Source organism: Podarcis bocagei, assembly GCF_964188305.1.
Source record: "Podarcis bocagei genome assembly, chromosome: Z".
Lineage (NCBI taxonomy): Eukaryota > Metazoa > Chordata > Lepidosauria > Squamata > Lacertidae > Podarcis > Podarcis bocagei.
Genome location: NC_138140.1, coordinates 929897 through 947740, shown reverse-complemented (window position 1 = coordinate 947740; position 17844 = coordinate 929897). Strand labels below are relative to the sequence as shown.

At 46.2% G+C, this 17844-nt stretch overlaps 1 protein-coding gene across 1 annotated transcript in view; it reads right to left on the bottom strand.

Moving 5' to 3' along the window:
* The window catches only part of PSMB7 (proteasome 20S subunit beta 7), a 29942-nt gene extending 14218 nt beyond the window's left edge, over window positions 1-15724 (bottom strand). The window contains exons 1-6 of the mRNA XM_081179861.1: window positions 15585-15724; window positions 13861-13954; window positions 13616-13713; window positions 13137-13277; window positions 10762-10877; window positions 4284-4342 (exon numbers count right to left, since the gene is read on the bottom strand). Coding sequence (XP_081035987.1) covers window positions 4284-4342; window positions 10762-10877; window positions 13137-13277; window positions 13616-13713; window positions 13861-13954; window positions 15585-15658 — 582 coding nt within the window. The 5' untranslated portion in view covers window positions 15659-15724. The remainder of the gene's footprint in view (window positions 1-4283; window positions 4343-10761; window positions 10878-13136; window positions 13278-13615; window positions 13714-13860; window positions 13955-15584) is intronic.
* Between the last annotated feature and the right edge of the window lie 2120 nt (window positions 15725-17844).

The window sequence follows — 17844 nt, the reverse complement described above, 5'->3', positions numbered from 1 at the left end:
ATGGCTGTCTCTATTACCAAAGCAGTAATATACATAGTGCATTGACCTAAAGCGCAGCGGTACAGAGGCTCTCAAGTTCCAGAAGCTGCGTCTCCAGAGCACTTTTTCATATACAGTCATGCCTCATGTTACGTTTGCTTCAGGTTGCGTGTTTTCAGGTTGCGTCCCACGGTGACTCGGAAGTACCAGAAAGGGTTACTTCCAGGTTTCACCACTCGTGCATATGCACAAAATGACGTCACGCGCATGCGCAGAAGCAGCAAATCGCAACCCAGACGTGCACAGACACGGGTTGTGTTCTTTTCAGGTTGCGAACGGGCCTCCGGAACGGATCACATTCACAACCAGAGGTACCACTGTAAACAATTATTAGGAAGTGCAAAGTATCTGATAATACACCACTAGACCTAGAATGGAATGCAAGGCCTTCTTCAGAGAAGGGCAATCCTAACAGCAACATAAATAATATGTCAGCATGATGGACCAATGAAATCGGACAGCACAATGCTTCTCCCACCCCACCCTCCCCAGCACGACAGACCAAACTGCCACAATGGGAACAGCAAACTGCTAGAGAAACTATTTCTAAAGTCAGGTCAAGGCTGCGGGAGGGGAAAAACTTCAAGCTGCTAAATGGTGAGTAAATGTGACTGTAAGGAAGGACTGCAGCCCAGCAGGCAATTCCACCTCTTCTGAGCTGACTCCCTCACATTCCTGCCTCCTCGCACTCCTCCTCCTCTTCAGGCCTCATCAGCTGTAGTCCAGCTCTGTTGCCCTGTTAGCAAGATGCCCAGCAAACCTACCAGCATTCAAGAATGTGCCCTTGTTTCCTTCCACCAGTCCTGCAAACTCAGGGGTGTTTCCAGGCAGACATGAGAAACAAATCAGCATGCTTCATCTGGGCCAAGATTAATTCTGGTCCTTTTGTCTCCAAGCCTCTAAAGTATGACAGTATTTAACAGTATTTAAAAAAAAGAGAGAAGAAATACCCTTTTCTGTCATTGCTAAGCATATGAATAGGTTCAAGATTACTGGAGACTGGAAGAAGAGCTACCCATATAAAAATGCCACCATATCTCCTTGAAGCAGGAGGAAGCAGCGTATTCCCTCATGTGGCCTCTCCCCAAGGTTGCAGGTTGCCCAAACTAGATTTAATCTCAGTTAAAATGAATAAGCATTAAATGTTTAGATGTTAGCCTTGCACAAGGGTAGAGGGGAAAAAGTCCCTAGGGGCCTAGAATTTCTCCTACTGGAAGATGCTACAGAATGCAAACAGTATAACCCTGCTCCAATAATTCAACCCAAGCCATCAACAGCTTTACCACTCTCCCATTCTTATTTCAGGCAAGTTCAGGTGCACATGTGAACAACTGTGCTTGCCCTACAGTGGCCAGGGGCTCAACCTCCTGTCTGAAGCATCAACAACATGTCTGAGCTTCAGGCCTAAAGCAGTTGCCATCCTTGGAAATCCGTAACAGCCCCTCTGGAGGCCAGCATCCCACCACTGATCTATCCTGAGAAGGCTCGACAGACAGACTCTGCGCTACAGCCTAAGGAAGGGCTGTCACACTTGGCACCAACAAAGCCACTTGCTACCTAAAACTCAAGACACGGTCGGAGGTGGGGGGGGGGGACAAGCCCTGCTGGTGTGAGGATGCCTGAGGCAGTGGTAGAAGCTTCGACAACTCATCTTCAAACGGCAGAGAGCCAGGGCTGGAGAAACCTGCAAAAATTGGCTAAGCCTGCAGTCCTGGTTTTTTTTAAGTCGAACATCTTCAAAGTCTGCTATTCTCACTGTAGGGCACAGCAGCTGCCAGAGCAGGTTTGATCCTCTCAGCTTTTGGCAGCTCTCAACTTGAAATTCCAGCAAAAGAAATTTTTCAAGTTGCTATTATTGCCTGTCAGATTTATAAATATTGTGCACTATGTGTTGTGGCACGGCTCTCTGGGGACGCTGGCGCATGCCAAAAGCGTAACAGAATGAAAAAAACAGTTCCTTGTCTTCAAATAAATGCTAATTTCTTTAACTGTGCTCACACGATGCTTTTGGTGAACGGCTTCAGTAGTGCAGAATATATATCAGAGGGGGTGGGGGCTGATTGTCTTTTCCTGCAGTATTCAGCTGCCGATTTCATTAAGCTTGTTTAATTAGATTCCAGATGCTAATTTGCAAGTTGATACCAGAGGGTGCAGGACAGTTTGCCTTTGAATCATCTCTCTGTGATGTGATGGTCTTGAAGAACACCACTGCCCTTTAAAAGCTCTATCAAGATAGTCTGACAATTAGCAAACAAAGGAGCTGCATTAATCTTGACAGAAAAAATATTAATTTTCTACACATTTTAATGACCATGGCACCAAGATTTTTAAAGTTCTTTTCACTGCATGTGCATCAGCAGTTGACCAATTCAGCATTAACACATTGGGGTGGCACAGAGATTTACCAAATATTGTTCAGTCTTTTCACAGAGGAGCTGTCATCCTGCAACCTGTTATGCTACTAAACCTTCAAGGAATTTGTGCCAGAGAACACCCATCTAAAAAGGGGTACTTCATCCTGGCCAAGAGAGAGCCTCCCTTCATAGTTAAAAACAGCACACACACACAAACAGAATTCTAGCCTTTTTGCCATCCAAACCCACATGCACTTGGTAGTCCATACTATCTATAGTAGGCAGAGCCGGATACAATTCTCTCCCTCCCATAAAACCAGATTAGCCAATAAAACATTTGTTTTTTCCAACTAGGGAGGGGAGTGGCTGAAAGATGAAGGAGAAGGAACGGGGCAAGAGTGTAGGGGATCCTCACTCCAATTCTTCCATATAAACCCAAAAATGTGGTTATAAGCTGTTTCAAAATGGAAACTTGCTTCTTTCTTCTAGTCAGAGGACAGAGCAAGCTGCTCTCTCCAAAGCATTAATATAGTAATGATGATGATCTTTGGATGAAGAGTGGTATGGAAATTAATAAACCAGTAAAATCATAAACAAACGAAAAGACTGCCAAGGCAGTACAGTCAGGTGTGAAGACCCCGGGGCAGCCCCTCTTTTGTGATGCTTCTGCACCTTGACAAGTGACACCACAGGCATACAAAGTATTGGTCTTCTCCATTCTCAACACATCCATTCCCAAACAAGAATAAAAGCTCAGAATTGCTGGGTTAGCTCTGGCCTGCTAATCTGAGCCTTGTGTACTCTGCGAGGGTGACAAAGGAGCCTGGCCTATCTAGGAGATGTTCACTGTGACTTAAGTAGTGATATCACCAGGATAGCAGCAGTTAAGATCCAACTCATTAACACAATCACCCATCAAGTAAAAATGTTGGGCTGAAGGTGACTGCTTTCCCAAGACAAGCTGTCAACTTCAACTGAGTGCTGAGTCACATTTTGCTCTTCTGTGAGGATAAATAGAACCTCCAAGAGCAAACACCTCTGGCAAGGGACAGGTAGGGGCTCTTCCATTACTTTGCACTGGGCTTCCTTCAAAGGACTCAGAAAGCAAAGTACATTGTTTTCAGATACTCAGAGAGGCAGCAGGAGCAGGTACCATGGCCAACCAAAATTAATGGATTCCTGTTTATGCTCAATTCAGCAGCCAATTAAAAATGCCGCTTGATTGTGTACATGACAATTGCTTAAATCAGGCTGGCCTTTAAGCAACTAGAAACATACTATTTCTGCTCCCATTTTTAGCTATTCTGCTGTTTCAACACACAAATATGGTACTAAGGATTTCACCCTTGACAAGCTGGGAGTAGAGAACCACTAAGCCACAAAAAGTAACTTCAATACCCGTCTCCACTTAAAAAACCCCTCAAGGGCACAGAATGTGGCTTTGTGAAGAACATGCACAGACTGGAGACCCAATAATCACCCATACCTTCCACTTTTGCACTCATAGCTTAAAGAGTCAGGCACAAAATATCTGGAAGCACCAGCATTTGAGGAAACATCAGGTATGTGTTTAACATATCCTGAAGAATTCCTGCAATTACCTCCACAAGGCACAGGTGTCAGACTTGCACGGATTTCTCCATAGGTACACAATTTTACAGTTTTGTGTCTAACTCAAGTTTTGTGCATATTTATTAGCACAGAAACAATGCTTTGGATAATCCCCACAGAAGACAACAAAGTGACTCTTCAGACGGTTGTGGCATTGCGGTAACTGAAAACCAACCATTAAAGATCATTCAAAGGACTCCATCCTACAAACCACACTATGCTACTATCACAATTATGCTAATAAACAGTTGGAGCACAGGAGGCGGAGAGAGTGTTTACCTCCATGTCAGGCTTGAATTTGTCTTCAAAAACTGCCATGGCTGCCAATGAACCCGAACCTGAAAAGAGCAAGGAGAAGTTTTCGTTTTAATTTTTTCGTTGCATCCAATACACCATTGTGGTTTTCAAATGACAGAACAGAAAAGGCGACAATGAGACAAGAACTTTACAAATACTGATTTACATTCCTATACATTTGTTTTGCTACTTTAGAGCAGCACCTCTTGTTCAAGCTCAGTAACAAACGGAGCCTTACTCTGAAGAAAGGCAAAGGGAAAAAGCAGGTTGATAACTCGTACCAAGCTCCCAACGGAAGCTGCACCAGGGTTTAGTGGGAGCATGTTCAGCTTTTATTTCTTGAACCCCAGCCCCCTTCCCAAATGCTTTTGAAAATATTCTCAATATCAAAAGTGAATAGTGGTGTGGTATGGCAGAGAGGGTGGTGGGTGGTCCTGCTGTTCAAGGCAAATAAAAAAAATCCTACTGGGTATGACCAAGCCTTTAGAAGCACCAGAAGCACCTCTCTAAATCCTGGAGTTGTTTTTTTTTTATGTATAGATTGGGGCAGCATTTCTAGAACAGCTGAGATATTTTCTAGAAATATATATATATACTGAGCCATGTATGACCAAGCCAGAAGCTTTGAGAAGAGGCAGACCAGGGCTTTAAAATCATCTGGATCAGCTGAAAGGAACAGATTATTTCAGTGAGTTGGTTTAGCACACGCACAGAAAGATAGGGGAAACCGGGTGGCCATTCAGTCTCATCTACCCCAGTTCAATTGTGTTTTATTTTATTGTGTTTTGGATTGTTTCTAATTTGCACTATAAAACAGTAAGGCAGAGCACACCAGAGTGGCAAACATGAATCACACAAAAAGGTTTAAACACACACATTTGGCGATTCCAAGAGCCGTCCTACAAAAACACTAACAGAAGAACCCCTTTCCGATGTCGGCTCCAGGCATTACAAGTCCACGCAAAGAGCGGCTATGAACTATTTGGCAATCTTAAATAAGCTTTGTTCAGAAGAGAATGTGAATCTTCCCTGCACAGACATCATCCTCATGTTTCAGTGCAGCCCAGACGGTATTTCAGGATGATCTGCTTTTGGAGATTGAATAAAGTTGGCGACAATTTTTTATGCCAATTAGGAGATTTTTTGGCATTTATTACTTTTTAACTTGTTTTGCATACCACTATCTGTTTAGCTGGGTCACCCAGAAAGCCATATTTTCCATTTAAAATGATTTGTGTACATCGCTTGACCACCTCAATGGTTTAGTAAAGAAAAAGGCAGCGATTAAAGAGTTTCAAATGAGGTGTCCTGCTGATTTTATCAAGTCTGCTGAATGTATAATGAAAAGGGAGAAGCTGACAGTGACATTGCTGAGAAAATACAGACCATCTTATCTGAACCATTTAAGGAGGTCCAATTATAGATCAAATTTAAAGGGTAGAGGCAGATTTACAGACACAAATCAATGAACATGGTAATTCCAGCGAATGTGACAAAGACTCCTCCTGTTATGGAATATTGCTGTGGTTGAGGATCATTACCTTTGCAGTACCAAATACATCACATTTATAAACAGCGGGGTGCACAAAGCATCTTCTCATACGCCAGGCAATGGCTATTCGTTTTTGCCTCGGAGCCACGCACAGCTCCATTTTCAAAAAGGCAGGAATGGGAAACAAAAAGGAATTCTTTGCAAGTGACTAACAGGAGAGGAGAGCGACATGCACAAAATATGCCAGCTGCCAAAAATAGCAAACAAGAAGAACTGCGCTGAACCACAAGGAGGTCAAAGTGAAGTCCTGTAGTGCTGCTCTGGATGCAGTTTATGAGGCAAGCCTTATTGCCAAGCCCCCCACAACAGGAACAAGCAGAATCAGGTGGAATAAGAGGCAAGCAAGGTGTCTGGAAGAGCCTCGCACTGGAGTTTTAACAGGCAAGACAAGAGCTGTAATGTGGCAGAAGAAATATTTCACAACAATCTCTTTTTTATTTAATTTATATCTAGGCCTTGCTTCTGAAACAGCCCATTTTGCATTCACACGCTAGCAAAATTCCCAACATTTTGGAAGGCAAGGGATGAGTAGGACGTGAATAGAGAACATACTGTAAAGATACATACACAGACACGAAGTTACCACCAGCCCGCTACCCAACCAGGTTCTGATCCCCATCTTTGCAGCTGCAGCACTCTCATTCTTGACTTTCAAAGAAGAGCCTTAATGGATTCAGAGACTGGATATTGCCGGGGGGGGGGGCACATCCTATCTCTCACCCCAAGCACTCGTCAGCTCACTCCCTGGAGCAGAGGAGGTGCTATGTCCAGGAACTATGTTCTCAACTAGGGGAGGCAGCCTCTTTCTGCACAGATTCACCCTGGTTTCCCATTTCTTGATCATGCTGGTGTTTGGCCAAGACACAGAGCTGGCATTTTAAACGATGGCTATCAGGGCATATAGCTTGGCAAAAACAACACAAATAGGTTAATGAAGTAAGAGGCACTAAACCAGAACATTCCCAAAGCACCACAAAATACTCAAGGCAGCTTCATCAACTAGCTCATGCTCTTCAATGCCAGAAGCCCACAGTCAACAGGCCTGCATCTGGGGACAGAGCTACACGAAGCTCTCTGGATGCCATGCGCCCCCCCCCAATACTGAAGAGAACTGCACAACGCTGGTCACAAGGCAGTCTGCGTCTGCGAGAGCACACTCTTAAATGCCTGACGCAGCACCTGCCCCTACACCAGCCTACAACCATCTTACAGCCTGCTGTGGGCCAGGCTCTTATTGAACATGCTACAAGCAAAGGAGGAACATGCCTCTTGTCGGGGCATTTCAACTGTGGAACATTCCCACGGAATTTCATAGGCACCAACTCTGTCATCTTTCACAGTGCCAATTCAAAACTTTCCTGCTTGCTTGAGCTGCTTTGCGTGTGTAGTCCCCCTATTATATTTTGCTGCCTTGTAAAGTTGTTTAGGCTGTATTTTCTACGTGGGGCTTTTGTGGTTATACGGCCACTTTTGGTCTTATTCTGCACTTCATCTGGATATCTTAACTGATAAAGGGTGGTTTTAAAAATATTTTAAAATAAACTGAGCAGGGCACATAAGTTTCTCAGTGCTACCTGCATTTAAATTAAAAACAGCCTAGAAATAAGTTCTACACCAATCTCAAAAGTGATTTTTTTTTATTAGATGCAGAAAGAATAACAAGAAAGGGAATATTTTCTGTGAATTCTCCTCTTTTCTGTAAACCACCCTGAGATCTCCATGCATAGGGTGATATATAAATAATAATAATAATAATAATAATAATAATAATAATAATAATAATAATAATAATATCTGAATGATGTTGTCTTTACAGTTACATTACAGAGTCACAGCATTCCTCTTCATACATCTGATGACCTAGAGATACTTTTTGTGTTTTAAAATGACCTTGCTGTCCCATATTTAACCGATATTGGACTTGTCCATTTGCACACTGCAGTTAGCAGCCTTCTGAACGTCAAACATTCAGCAAAGAGTGCTTTCTTTTACTAAATAGCCTTCTGCATCTTCCAGCATTCAAGAACCTGTTTGCTGCTGCCTCTGCCTGCCACACTGGCAAACAAATGCACTGTGAAGAGAGTAACATTTAGATTTCTCTAATCCATCAGTGTCAACAGTCCCTGACAGCGCACTTATTCACAAGCGCTCATTGTTATTCAATTTGCTGCTCCTCCTAGGTAGATATCCAGTGCTCTCCACAGACCCATCGATCGGCATCATTTTTCACTCTGGTTCCTGGCTGAGAGGCCTGGTCTCTTGGTGGCATTGCCTGTGCTGCAGACAGACATTGCCAATGCATGAAGAGCTGATTTATGAATATGAAACAATACTGCTGCCAAGAGATCAGCCTCAGCCACAAGAGACCACCAGAATGCATCTTGCTGCTTCCCAAGTCTGAAGTACAGACTTCAAGCCCTTTAATTGTATGCATGCATTTCATTATATAGCCATGGCCAGAAGCTTTTCTAGACAAGCCAGCAATCAGACAATCTTGCATCGTTTGCTGAAATCCGCATTTGTCCTTTGTCAGCATAAACACTTTAATTTGATGTTTTCACTCCTGAGTAAGCACTGAGTATGTTTTAAACTCCTTCTAAGGAACGACACTGGTCTCTTATTTAGGCACAAAATGCTGGATTTCTATTCTTTGCCTGTTTTGAGCAACAATACAGAGGCCTCACACACACACACATGTAAAATATTGCTTAAAACAACAAGAGAAAGGTATGAGGAAATTAGCATTCGGTTTGTAGATACATGGAGGAATCATGGAATAGTAATACTGCTGCCTTGTGTGTGCCTAACATCTGATCAAATATGAGCAGGTCTGAGTATTTACTATTCTGCTGTGATAGCTAAGTCCTTCTGGCTTAAATATGTATTCTCTGCCACCAACCTAAGTGTGGAGCTTGTCAAAATGTTGAGTTTAAAAATTATGATAATATTTTGGCACATAAGAGATCAGTCAGCCTTCACAGGAGTACTAAAAACACAAACTGTGTTCATATTGCATCACATCTGCCCGTCAAAAGGATGCGCTCCTTTCTTTCCAGAAGAAGCCAAAACTGGGTTGTGTCAATGTAAAGGCACTGCAAGACATTCATGTCTGTGCCAGATATCCATCCCAAGAACAGAGCTTGAGGGCACGAATTTTGATGTCTGGTTTTATGATCATTTCAAGATTGTAATCCCTAAGCCTTAGGTATGCTGCACACTGGAACAAGAAATTCATTCTTCAGACTCTCAGTCTGCAGTATCAAATCTAAAACACGGCCCCTACATTTGGACAAATTATTTAAACAGTAGACTGAAGTTGTCCATACTGTATGATATTTACCAGACCAGAGATTTGCACAATATACCCTGTAATGAAGCATTGTCAGGTATGCAATAGCCCAACCCTAAGCACGTTTACTTGGAAACAAGTGCTGTGGAGTTCAGTGTGGTTTGCTTTTAAACATGCTGGAATTGCAGCCTCCTCCTTCTTCTCTTTTTAAAGGAATAGCAGTATGGTAGATAAAACAGACAGATTAATACTGTCAGGCTTCATAGGCTTAGAAGCCTATTCCCATTTAATGACAGCAGTCCTTACCAGTCAGATTTCTTTCCCTGGGTTCAGTGAACAATATTCATAGGATAGCCATGCTCTATAGCTTCAAACGAAACAGGGTCAAAGGATTCCTGGTGCAAGGCAGACATGAATCCTGCAGTTTTGGGTCACTAATCATTCACTATACAAATGCAGCAAGGTAATTTATTGTTCAGCAGTTTAATAATTTATAAGTTTCAGGGCACATTTATAAATATTAATCCAATTTCATATTTTATGTTAATTCATATAAGGGTCTGAATAGAATATTACATCATAAATCCTATAATAGCATTCTTTCAAAAATAGATTTCATGCACAGAATAAATAATTTACTACTTTGTAGGGTACCATGGCACCATCTATTGGTGTAAAAAAGCTACACTCTGGTGTTCTAAGCATTTTGTACAACTCTGCTTCTCTATGCCCAGGACTCCAATTTTCCCAAACACTGGCATGAAAGAACATCAACATAAACCATACAGATGCAGTAATTTTTGAGGACGCCTCTTCCATAATCTAACTAGGGCTACCTGTAATAGAGATGCTTCTATGGTTTTGTGTGTGTGTGTGTGTGTGTCACACACATCATTTCTTCAACACAGAGGTGGTGTTGTTGTTTTTGTACATATAAGCAGGCAAAGCATTCAAGCAAAGTGAAATTGGGGTCAGAATGAACTGAATCTATGTGAACCAAACATCCATAGTAGCATTTGCCTATTAACTACTGCATCCATTTCAAGAGCAAAACATTAAATTAGAAGCTCTCGCACTCTCCACTGACAAGTGCTACACATCTGTATTTTCAGTCAGCTAACATTATTTTTGCTGCTGACAACCCCTATCTAAGCTACAGGGCTGCTTTAAGAAATCTGAAATCATCCTTACAGTGTAATTTCTCTAGAGGTTCTGATGGCATTTCAGAAACTTTGTGTGTGTTTGCTTTAATGTTCTGATGAAGAACCACTACCTTGGGATTCGATTTAGCAAAACATTTGCCATTCAGCACTGAAGCTACACTCTGGGAGTCTCTGGCAAATTTGCACAAGCTGTATTTCCCATCTCCCCACACAGCCATTTACAATTTGCCAATGATTTAAAGTATTATTATTAGGCATCAAGAGATAGGATCACACAAAGTATGAGATCCCTGTTTTACTTTCACTTTCTACAACGCTAACGACATTTCAGAATCTCTCTCTCTCACACACACACACCCACACAAACGAGTAAAGATGAGGAAAGAAAAACTAATTACGACAGATTTCCACTAGTGGGCAGTGCAGTTACCTAAATTGTAACAGGGAAAGACTCACCCATTGTGACATAAGGCAATTTGTCAGTAGATCCATGAGGATAGATGCTGTAAAGATGGGCTCCAGTGACATCCACCCCACCCAGAACCAGGGCTGCGCCAATGTAACCTTGATACCTGGAAGACATGAATGTGTTTAGCATACGAGTGTGTGAACACCAGAAATGCATTCCAAACAGTGTTAGAAACTGGGATATAAAAGCTAGGAGCTTAATGACACCTTAAACCTGCATTCCAGGCACTACAAGAATGCCTAGGTGCCTTTTCATGGGGAGAAAGACTGTGTGCCTGTGTGAGCCAGGGGATCTGCAAGCAGCGCAGCCCCAAAGGAGCACAGCCACAGCCACCTTGCCAAAGCAGGGCAGGAGCAGAGCAAGCCATGGCAGTTCTGTGCAGAGTCTTCTCTCTCTCCCCTCACCCTTCCTAGCAGAAACTATTTAAACCCATAAAAGGGAAAACAAGGGGGTTGCTTAAGAGTGATGAAAAGCCAAGACTCCTCTTGTGCAACAGATGGGCTTCCCAGGGAGTAAAAAGTAGCTGCCCCAAAACCTGCACACCCCCACCCACCCACCCAGCTTATGCTGCACAAACAGAAGTTGAGCAAAGAGGAAACATGGTGGCCACACACCCAGCAGCCTTCACCACTGGGACTTGAAGCTTTTCCAAAGAGAGAGGGGTGAGGAGGAAGTGCTGCCTGTCTGCCCACCTGTCAGCTGCGCATTGCCCAAAGTCTCTGGCTTGCAGGACATGGGAGTCCCAGCCAGAGAGACGTAGACACATGGAGTTGGCGGGTGGAGGCAGGCTCACAGAGCAGCATCTCTCTGGCCTTGCAGATTCAGCAGGCAGGAAGCAGCCCTTTACTCTGCAGTATAAAAGGCTTTACAGTGGTGCCCCGCAAGACGAATGCCTCGCAAGACAAAAGGGTTTTGCGGTTTTTGAGCTGCTTCGCAAGACGAATTTCCCTATGGGCTTGCTTCGCAAGACGAAAACGTCTTGCAAGTTTGTTTCCTTTTTCTTAACACCGTTAATACAGTTGCGACTTGACTTCGAGGAGCAACTCATAGAACGCAGTGTGGTAGCCTTTTTTGAGGTTTTTGGTGATTTTTGAAGCTTTCCCAAAACTTTTCTGACACCGTGCTTCGCAAGACGAAAAATTCGCTAGACGGAAAAACTCGCGGAACGAATTAATTTCGTCTTGCGAGGCACCACTGTACTTTGCAGTAAAGGGCTGCCTCCTGCCTGCCCGTTCTGCTAGGCCAGCGGATAGGCGGCATCCCTCACACAAGCCAGCCACCCATCCCCAGCAAGCAGCTACCCACACAGCAAAGGGGCACATGCTCGGCCTCTCCCTCCCTCCCTCTCCGCTGCAGTTTTTCTGCCCCCCTCGGTAGGATGTGCCAGTGGCTCCAGCCAGCCTGCTCTGGAGGTGAGCAGGGTGAAAGCTTTGGGCAGGAAGGGCATGGAAGCAAAGGGCAGGAGGAAGTGAGGCTGGACAGCTGGGGTGAGGGGGTAGTCCTCCCGACTCCCTCCCTCCACACAGGGCACCGAGATGCCACACAAAGCCTACATGCAGCTGTGGTGCAGAGGAAGGGGCCATGCAATGAGGCACACTGCAGCTTCTGGTTTCTTCTCTCTCTTCTTTTTGCAGTGAGGGGTCCTTTCCAGTTCATCCCCTCCCCTGGCAGCCTTGGAAGAAACTCTGCCCTGGAGATCTCGTATCTGCATAATCCTGCCTCCCTCCCACCAGTCCGTCCACCCACCCTCCTCTCTCCCACCATGTGATGGGGGTCATGCTCTCTTTCCCATGGTCAGCAGCTCGTTGCTAGCAAGTCCAAGCCGTTGTGCAGAAGTGTGCAGTGGCCCGGCAGCCACAGCTAGATGGGAGATATTTAAACACTTGCATTTAGGGGTGGTAACAAAAACAGCAGCGAGAAAGAACCACAAGTAAGGCTGCTTTGGGCCCCAGGGGGAAATTCCTTTAGCTCATCGAAAAGTTCCCTGGGAAGCAAGCGGAAAGGGAACCCCCTTCAGATGCCACCCTTTTCTCTCCTGCACAGCCAGAGATCGTGGTCACAAATACATAGCTGGAAATCTCATTTTGGTTGCTAGGTGGCGCTACTGAGTCGAAAAAGAGATGGGAGACTGGTTAATTTTGAATGCTGATGACAAACACAAAAATTTCCATTTTTAAATGCTGCCCCTGAAGGCTTCTGCTTGCAAAATTGTTTAAACACACACATATTTTAGAACATGCCACTCAGCTGCTGAACTTTCCCAACTACATGTGTCTGTATACTGCTTAACTGAATGAAGGGAGAAAGAAAGGGGAGGAGGCAAAGAGTGGCAACAGCACTGCTCAGTCCACAAGCCAGTCACCTGAAGAGCATCTGCTTGAGCATCCGGTTGGCTGTGACCACCCTTGGAAGCCGTCCAGTTGAGAGCGAGTGGAGTTCCATGTTAGAAGAGATCAACTGAGTTGTCATTTCTGTGTCTGCAGCCGTTCCAGCACCGCAACAACTGCAAACGTATTTTACTTCATTTAGTAAACAAGCAGCTTCCGAATAATTATCTAGAAGCCATGGCCACACTTGGTTGGCAGCCACCCCACAAACCCCCGGAACACATTTGCCACTCTATAGGAATCAAGAGCTAACTAGATAGTCTTAGTCCATTAAAGCAGCTGGTCATTTTCAGGAGAGGACAGAGAAATCCCTTTGTGAAACATCAACAATTAAATACCCATGCTTTTTCTTCCTACTTTTCACTGGTTCCCTCCATTAGAAACAAATACTTTGCAACTTTCCACTTCCAGAAAATCTGTGGTCATGAGCAGGCCTAGAAAAAGGTATACTTACTAAATGTTTGGAGAGATATAGTGTATTTTTGAACAGTTCTTGTCGGCAACAACCATCCCTTCAGTGGCTCTTGTATCTGCTCCAAGTACTACCCCATCCTAGAGAAAGAAAGGGACATGGCAATCCTATATCCAATCCTATATCCTGGAAGCAAGTGTCACTAAGCTTAGTGGGACTTGCTTCTGATATGCATAGGACGAACACTGAAAGAGATGATTTTACTGTAACAAGCATTGGGGCCTCACCTTAAACACTACCCCAGCAATGGTGGTGCCAGTCTTGCGGGCTGTGGGAAGACGCAGACCCTTCTTGGTCCCCTCCGCTTCGAGATGAGAATTCCTACAACAGGAGGTAATCATGAAAACGAGGCACTGGTGCTAAAAATTAAAAAGTCTTCTCCATAAATAGTGTAAGGAGATCCTGGCTACGCTAATTGCCAGAGGATGAGAAAGAAGTGAATGCAGCAAAAGGAACCAATGCAAGCACCAAGCCCACCAACACCCCACTCCTCCCGATTTAATGAAAGAAAGACAGCCCTGCCAGGAAGGTAACAACCTACCCCCATCGCTCCCTGAATCTGGCCCCCTGACTAGTTCATTATAGGACACACACCCCGGACACTGGTCATGCATTTAAAATTTTTATTCTTAGAAATTAAAGAGTATAAGCAGGTCCTGCTAGAATGAAATCAACCCTTACTTACCTTCTAAGTAAGCCTGCCCAAGGGCTGGACTACCTGTTTGCTACGACACTGGATCGCTTTTGTGTGCTCCACCCACCCTATTGGGGAGCAGGCAACTTCATTATTCATTTTTTCCCTTGGATTATCAGCACCAAGCTCTAAGCCAGCCTTTCTCCACCTGTGGGTCCCCAGATGTTGTTGAACTACAACTCCCATCACCCCTAGCTAGCGAGGCCAGAGCTCAGGGATGATGGGAGTTGTAGTCCAACAACATCTGGGGACCCACAGGTGGAGAGCCGCTGCGTGAGCCGCCAAGCATGATAAAAAGGTAGATTTGACATCTTTCTGCAGGGCCTGCAAGACGGAGCTGCTCCACCTGGCCTTTGGTCGGGGTTCAGTCTGACTCCCCATCCCCTTTCATAAGAACTTGCATGAAAGTGGCCTCCCAACAAGTTCAGCACAAACAGTTGGGCCTGGTCAGCATTTAAGGTCCCCAATCCTAATCTGCGGGTTGCCATTTGATTGGATTTTATGCTGATCTTGATCTGAGTTTAGGATGTATTTTAACTGATTGTCTGGTTTTATGTTAATGTGTCATACATTTGATGTTAGCCGCTCTGAGCCCAGTTTTGGCTGGGGAGGGCGGGGTATGAACAATAATGATGATGATAATAATAATAATAATAATAATAATAATAATAATAATAATTCCCTTCTCCCCGCCCCCCAGCAAAGATCCTGAGCGTTATTTCCACCCTCCGCCAGCTGCCTGGTTACTGAGGAGAAAAGAAATCCACGCGTGGATAAGAAACCCTCGGGTTTAAGCTTTCCCAGAGGTTGACAGTGGCGAAGCGACAGCGCTTCCTTCTCTCTCTGAGATCGAGGGCGGGGAGAGGCAAGGCCCCCTCACCCCACGGGCGGCCTCGCTCAGCCACTTCCCAGGGGGGCTCCTCCCGCCCCCCCCCCCGCCCCCGGAAAGGCCGCAGCGCCCGCGGATCCCAAGGCGGCTTGAGCGCTCGGGCGAACCCGAAGGCCGTGAAGGAAGCTCCACGGGGGAACCGCAGCAGTACTTATTACCGTTGTTGTTGTTACTTCAGAGGAGCCCCTTCCCTCCCCTCCCCCCCCCCCGCGCCAGGGCCTCGCTAGGCCTCGGAGCCGCCTGAGTCACCGCCCGCCCGGCTCCCCTCCGGCGCCCGCGACGCCGCCCCCCCGCTCTCCCCCCTCCGCCCCCCCCCGCCCTGCCGCGACCGCCTCCTCCCCCGCCCCCCCCCCGGGGCCGCCACTGACCTGGCGCAATTGTGGAAGCTGAATCCTCCGGCAGCGCCGGCCGGCGAGGCCTGCAAGACGGAGAGCGACGCCATCTTGCTCGGGATGGATCGGTTTCCCCTCAGGCGGCGGCGGAAGCGGAAGCGGCCTCGCAGGGAGGGAGGGAGGGAGGGAGGGGCGGGGCTTCTGTGGCTGCGTCACGCGCGGGGCCCCGCCCCTTTCCCGCCAAAACCTGAGGGAGACGGAGGCGCCTCAGCGCTGAGGGAAAGGCGCGTGAAAGGCCTCGTTCCTTCGTCTCGTTTAAACCACACACACACACACACACACACCCCAAATAAAAAGGTCTCTCTCTCTCTCTCTCTCATTTGAAACCCCGCGCGGGGCTTTCGATGGTCCTTCATTCCGTTTTGTTTTCATTGATTGGTTAAAGGGGAGCCAAGGTTTCCCTTTTTTAAAAAAAAAATATTAACAATTTCAACACGACAAAATACCAAAACATGCCAACATGCCGTATTCATTATTTGCAGCGTGTGGCCTGGAGCGCAGGGCCTTGCAGAGCCAGGCAGAGGCCCCGGCCAGGTAGATAATGTGCCCCCCCCCTTTTTATTTTTGCCCTGGGGATAACGGAAGTCTTGCAAATAAGTAAGCATATAAATAATTTTCACAGAAGTTATGCTGACAAATAATTTTATTTCAAGGCTTGAACCGTATCTGCATATAAAGACAAAATGGGAAATATAGATACACAATAGTGCTTTTTAAAAATACATAGGGGAAAGGATTTAAGTATTTCCATTTTAAAATGCTTTCCTAGCTTCCTTTTCTGCGAATTCTGGAATTGCGCAGGGAAAATCAAGCAACTTTGCCTTATCGGGATTTATGTTTATGTTTATCCTTGCTAAACCATTTAGGCGTTCTTGAGCCATTGCTGATCAAAAGAAAGGCTGCCAGCCGTGGCCTCAGGGAATCCGCCCTCCACCGCCCTTGCGCCTCCACATTCGCCCCAGCGCATCCCCTGCGATTGTGAATATGCTGACTGAGGCCCCTTTGGGGTCGGAGGCCCAGGCGCCAGGTGGCCCATATGCCTCCCCCCCCCCGTCTGGGCCTGCTCAAGTGTGGGGAGCAGTGGCAGAGTGACGTTTGTTATGTGCAGAGCCTGGGATGCATGCACACACCATGCCGCCGAGGAGGTGGTGTGTCGCGGAGCCAGCAGAGAGAGCTCCGGACTGCGGGAAAGCATCTGCAGCCTCCCGCCTCCCTCGAGTGTTGGAGGCGCGCAGGCACCAAGCCCCCGCTCCCCCTCGCTTACCCTCCCCAGACCCCCCACCTGACGCCCTCCACTGCTTGGCGCCCTGGCTCGCCGCACCACTGCGCCCGATGGTAAAGACGTCCGTGCCCCTTGGGGTCTTTGGCAAGGAAGGTCCCTCTTCCACCTCCCTCACACTGCAAACCGCGCTGTGACACTCAAAGGAAGGGCGGCGTCAAAATTTCATGAATAGTACATAATGAGGTGGCTGCGTTTCCCACCCAGCAACTTCATTATTCATTTTTTGTTGTAAAGGTCAAGGTACCCCTGACCGTTAGGTCCAGTCGTGGCCGACTCTGGGGTTGCGGCGCTCATCTCGCTTTAATGGCCAAGGGAGCCGGCGTACAGCTTCCAGGTCATGTGGTCAGCATGACTAAGCCACTTCTGGTGAACCAGAGCAGCGCACAGAAACGCCGTTTACCTTCCCACCAGAGTAGTACCTATTTATCTACTTGCACTTTGACGTGCTTCTGAACTGCTAGGTGGGCAGGAGCAGGGATGCAGCAACGGGAGCTCACCCCGTCGCGGAGATTCGAACCGCCAACCTTCTGATCAGCAAGTCCTGGGCTCTGTGCTTTAACCCACAGCGCCACCCGCATCTCTCAACAGATGGTCTCGCCTTCCTTCAATGGTACCACACTTCTAAAAGATAAATGGCTTTGGTGACAACTGAGGGTGCTGGGGAGCAAACCTAGAACAGCATTGATTCAGGAAAGGAAAGGAAATACACCCAAGTTCCAATACAATAGCAATTATCAGGGTTACAGATACCACTCTGGTTTACATAATAAATGCAGGACTGGTTAATATAGGGTGCAGAGGCCTCCCTCCCAGGCCAAGGGAGGGGGGTCTAATGCCATTTTCCCCAGTGAGTTAATTTCAGTCTGCAATCCAATTATAGGTGCTTTTGGCTGGGAAATTTGGATGTAATTTGGGGACAAGATAATGGGACTCTTGTGGAGTTGAGCTCAGTTA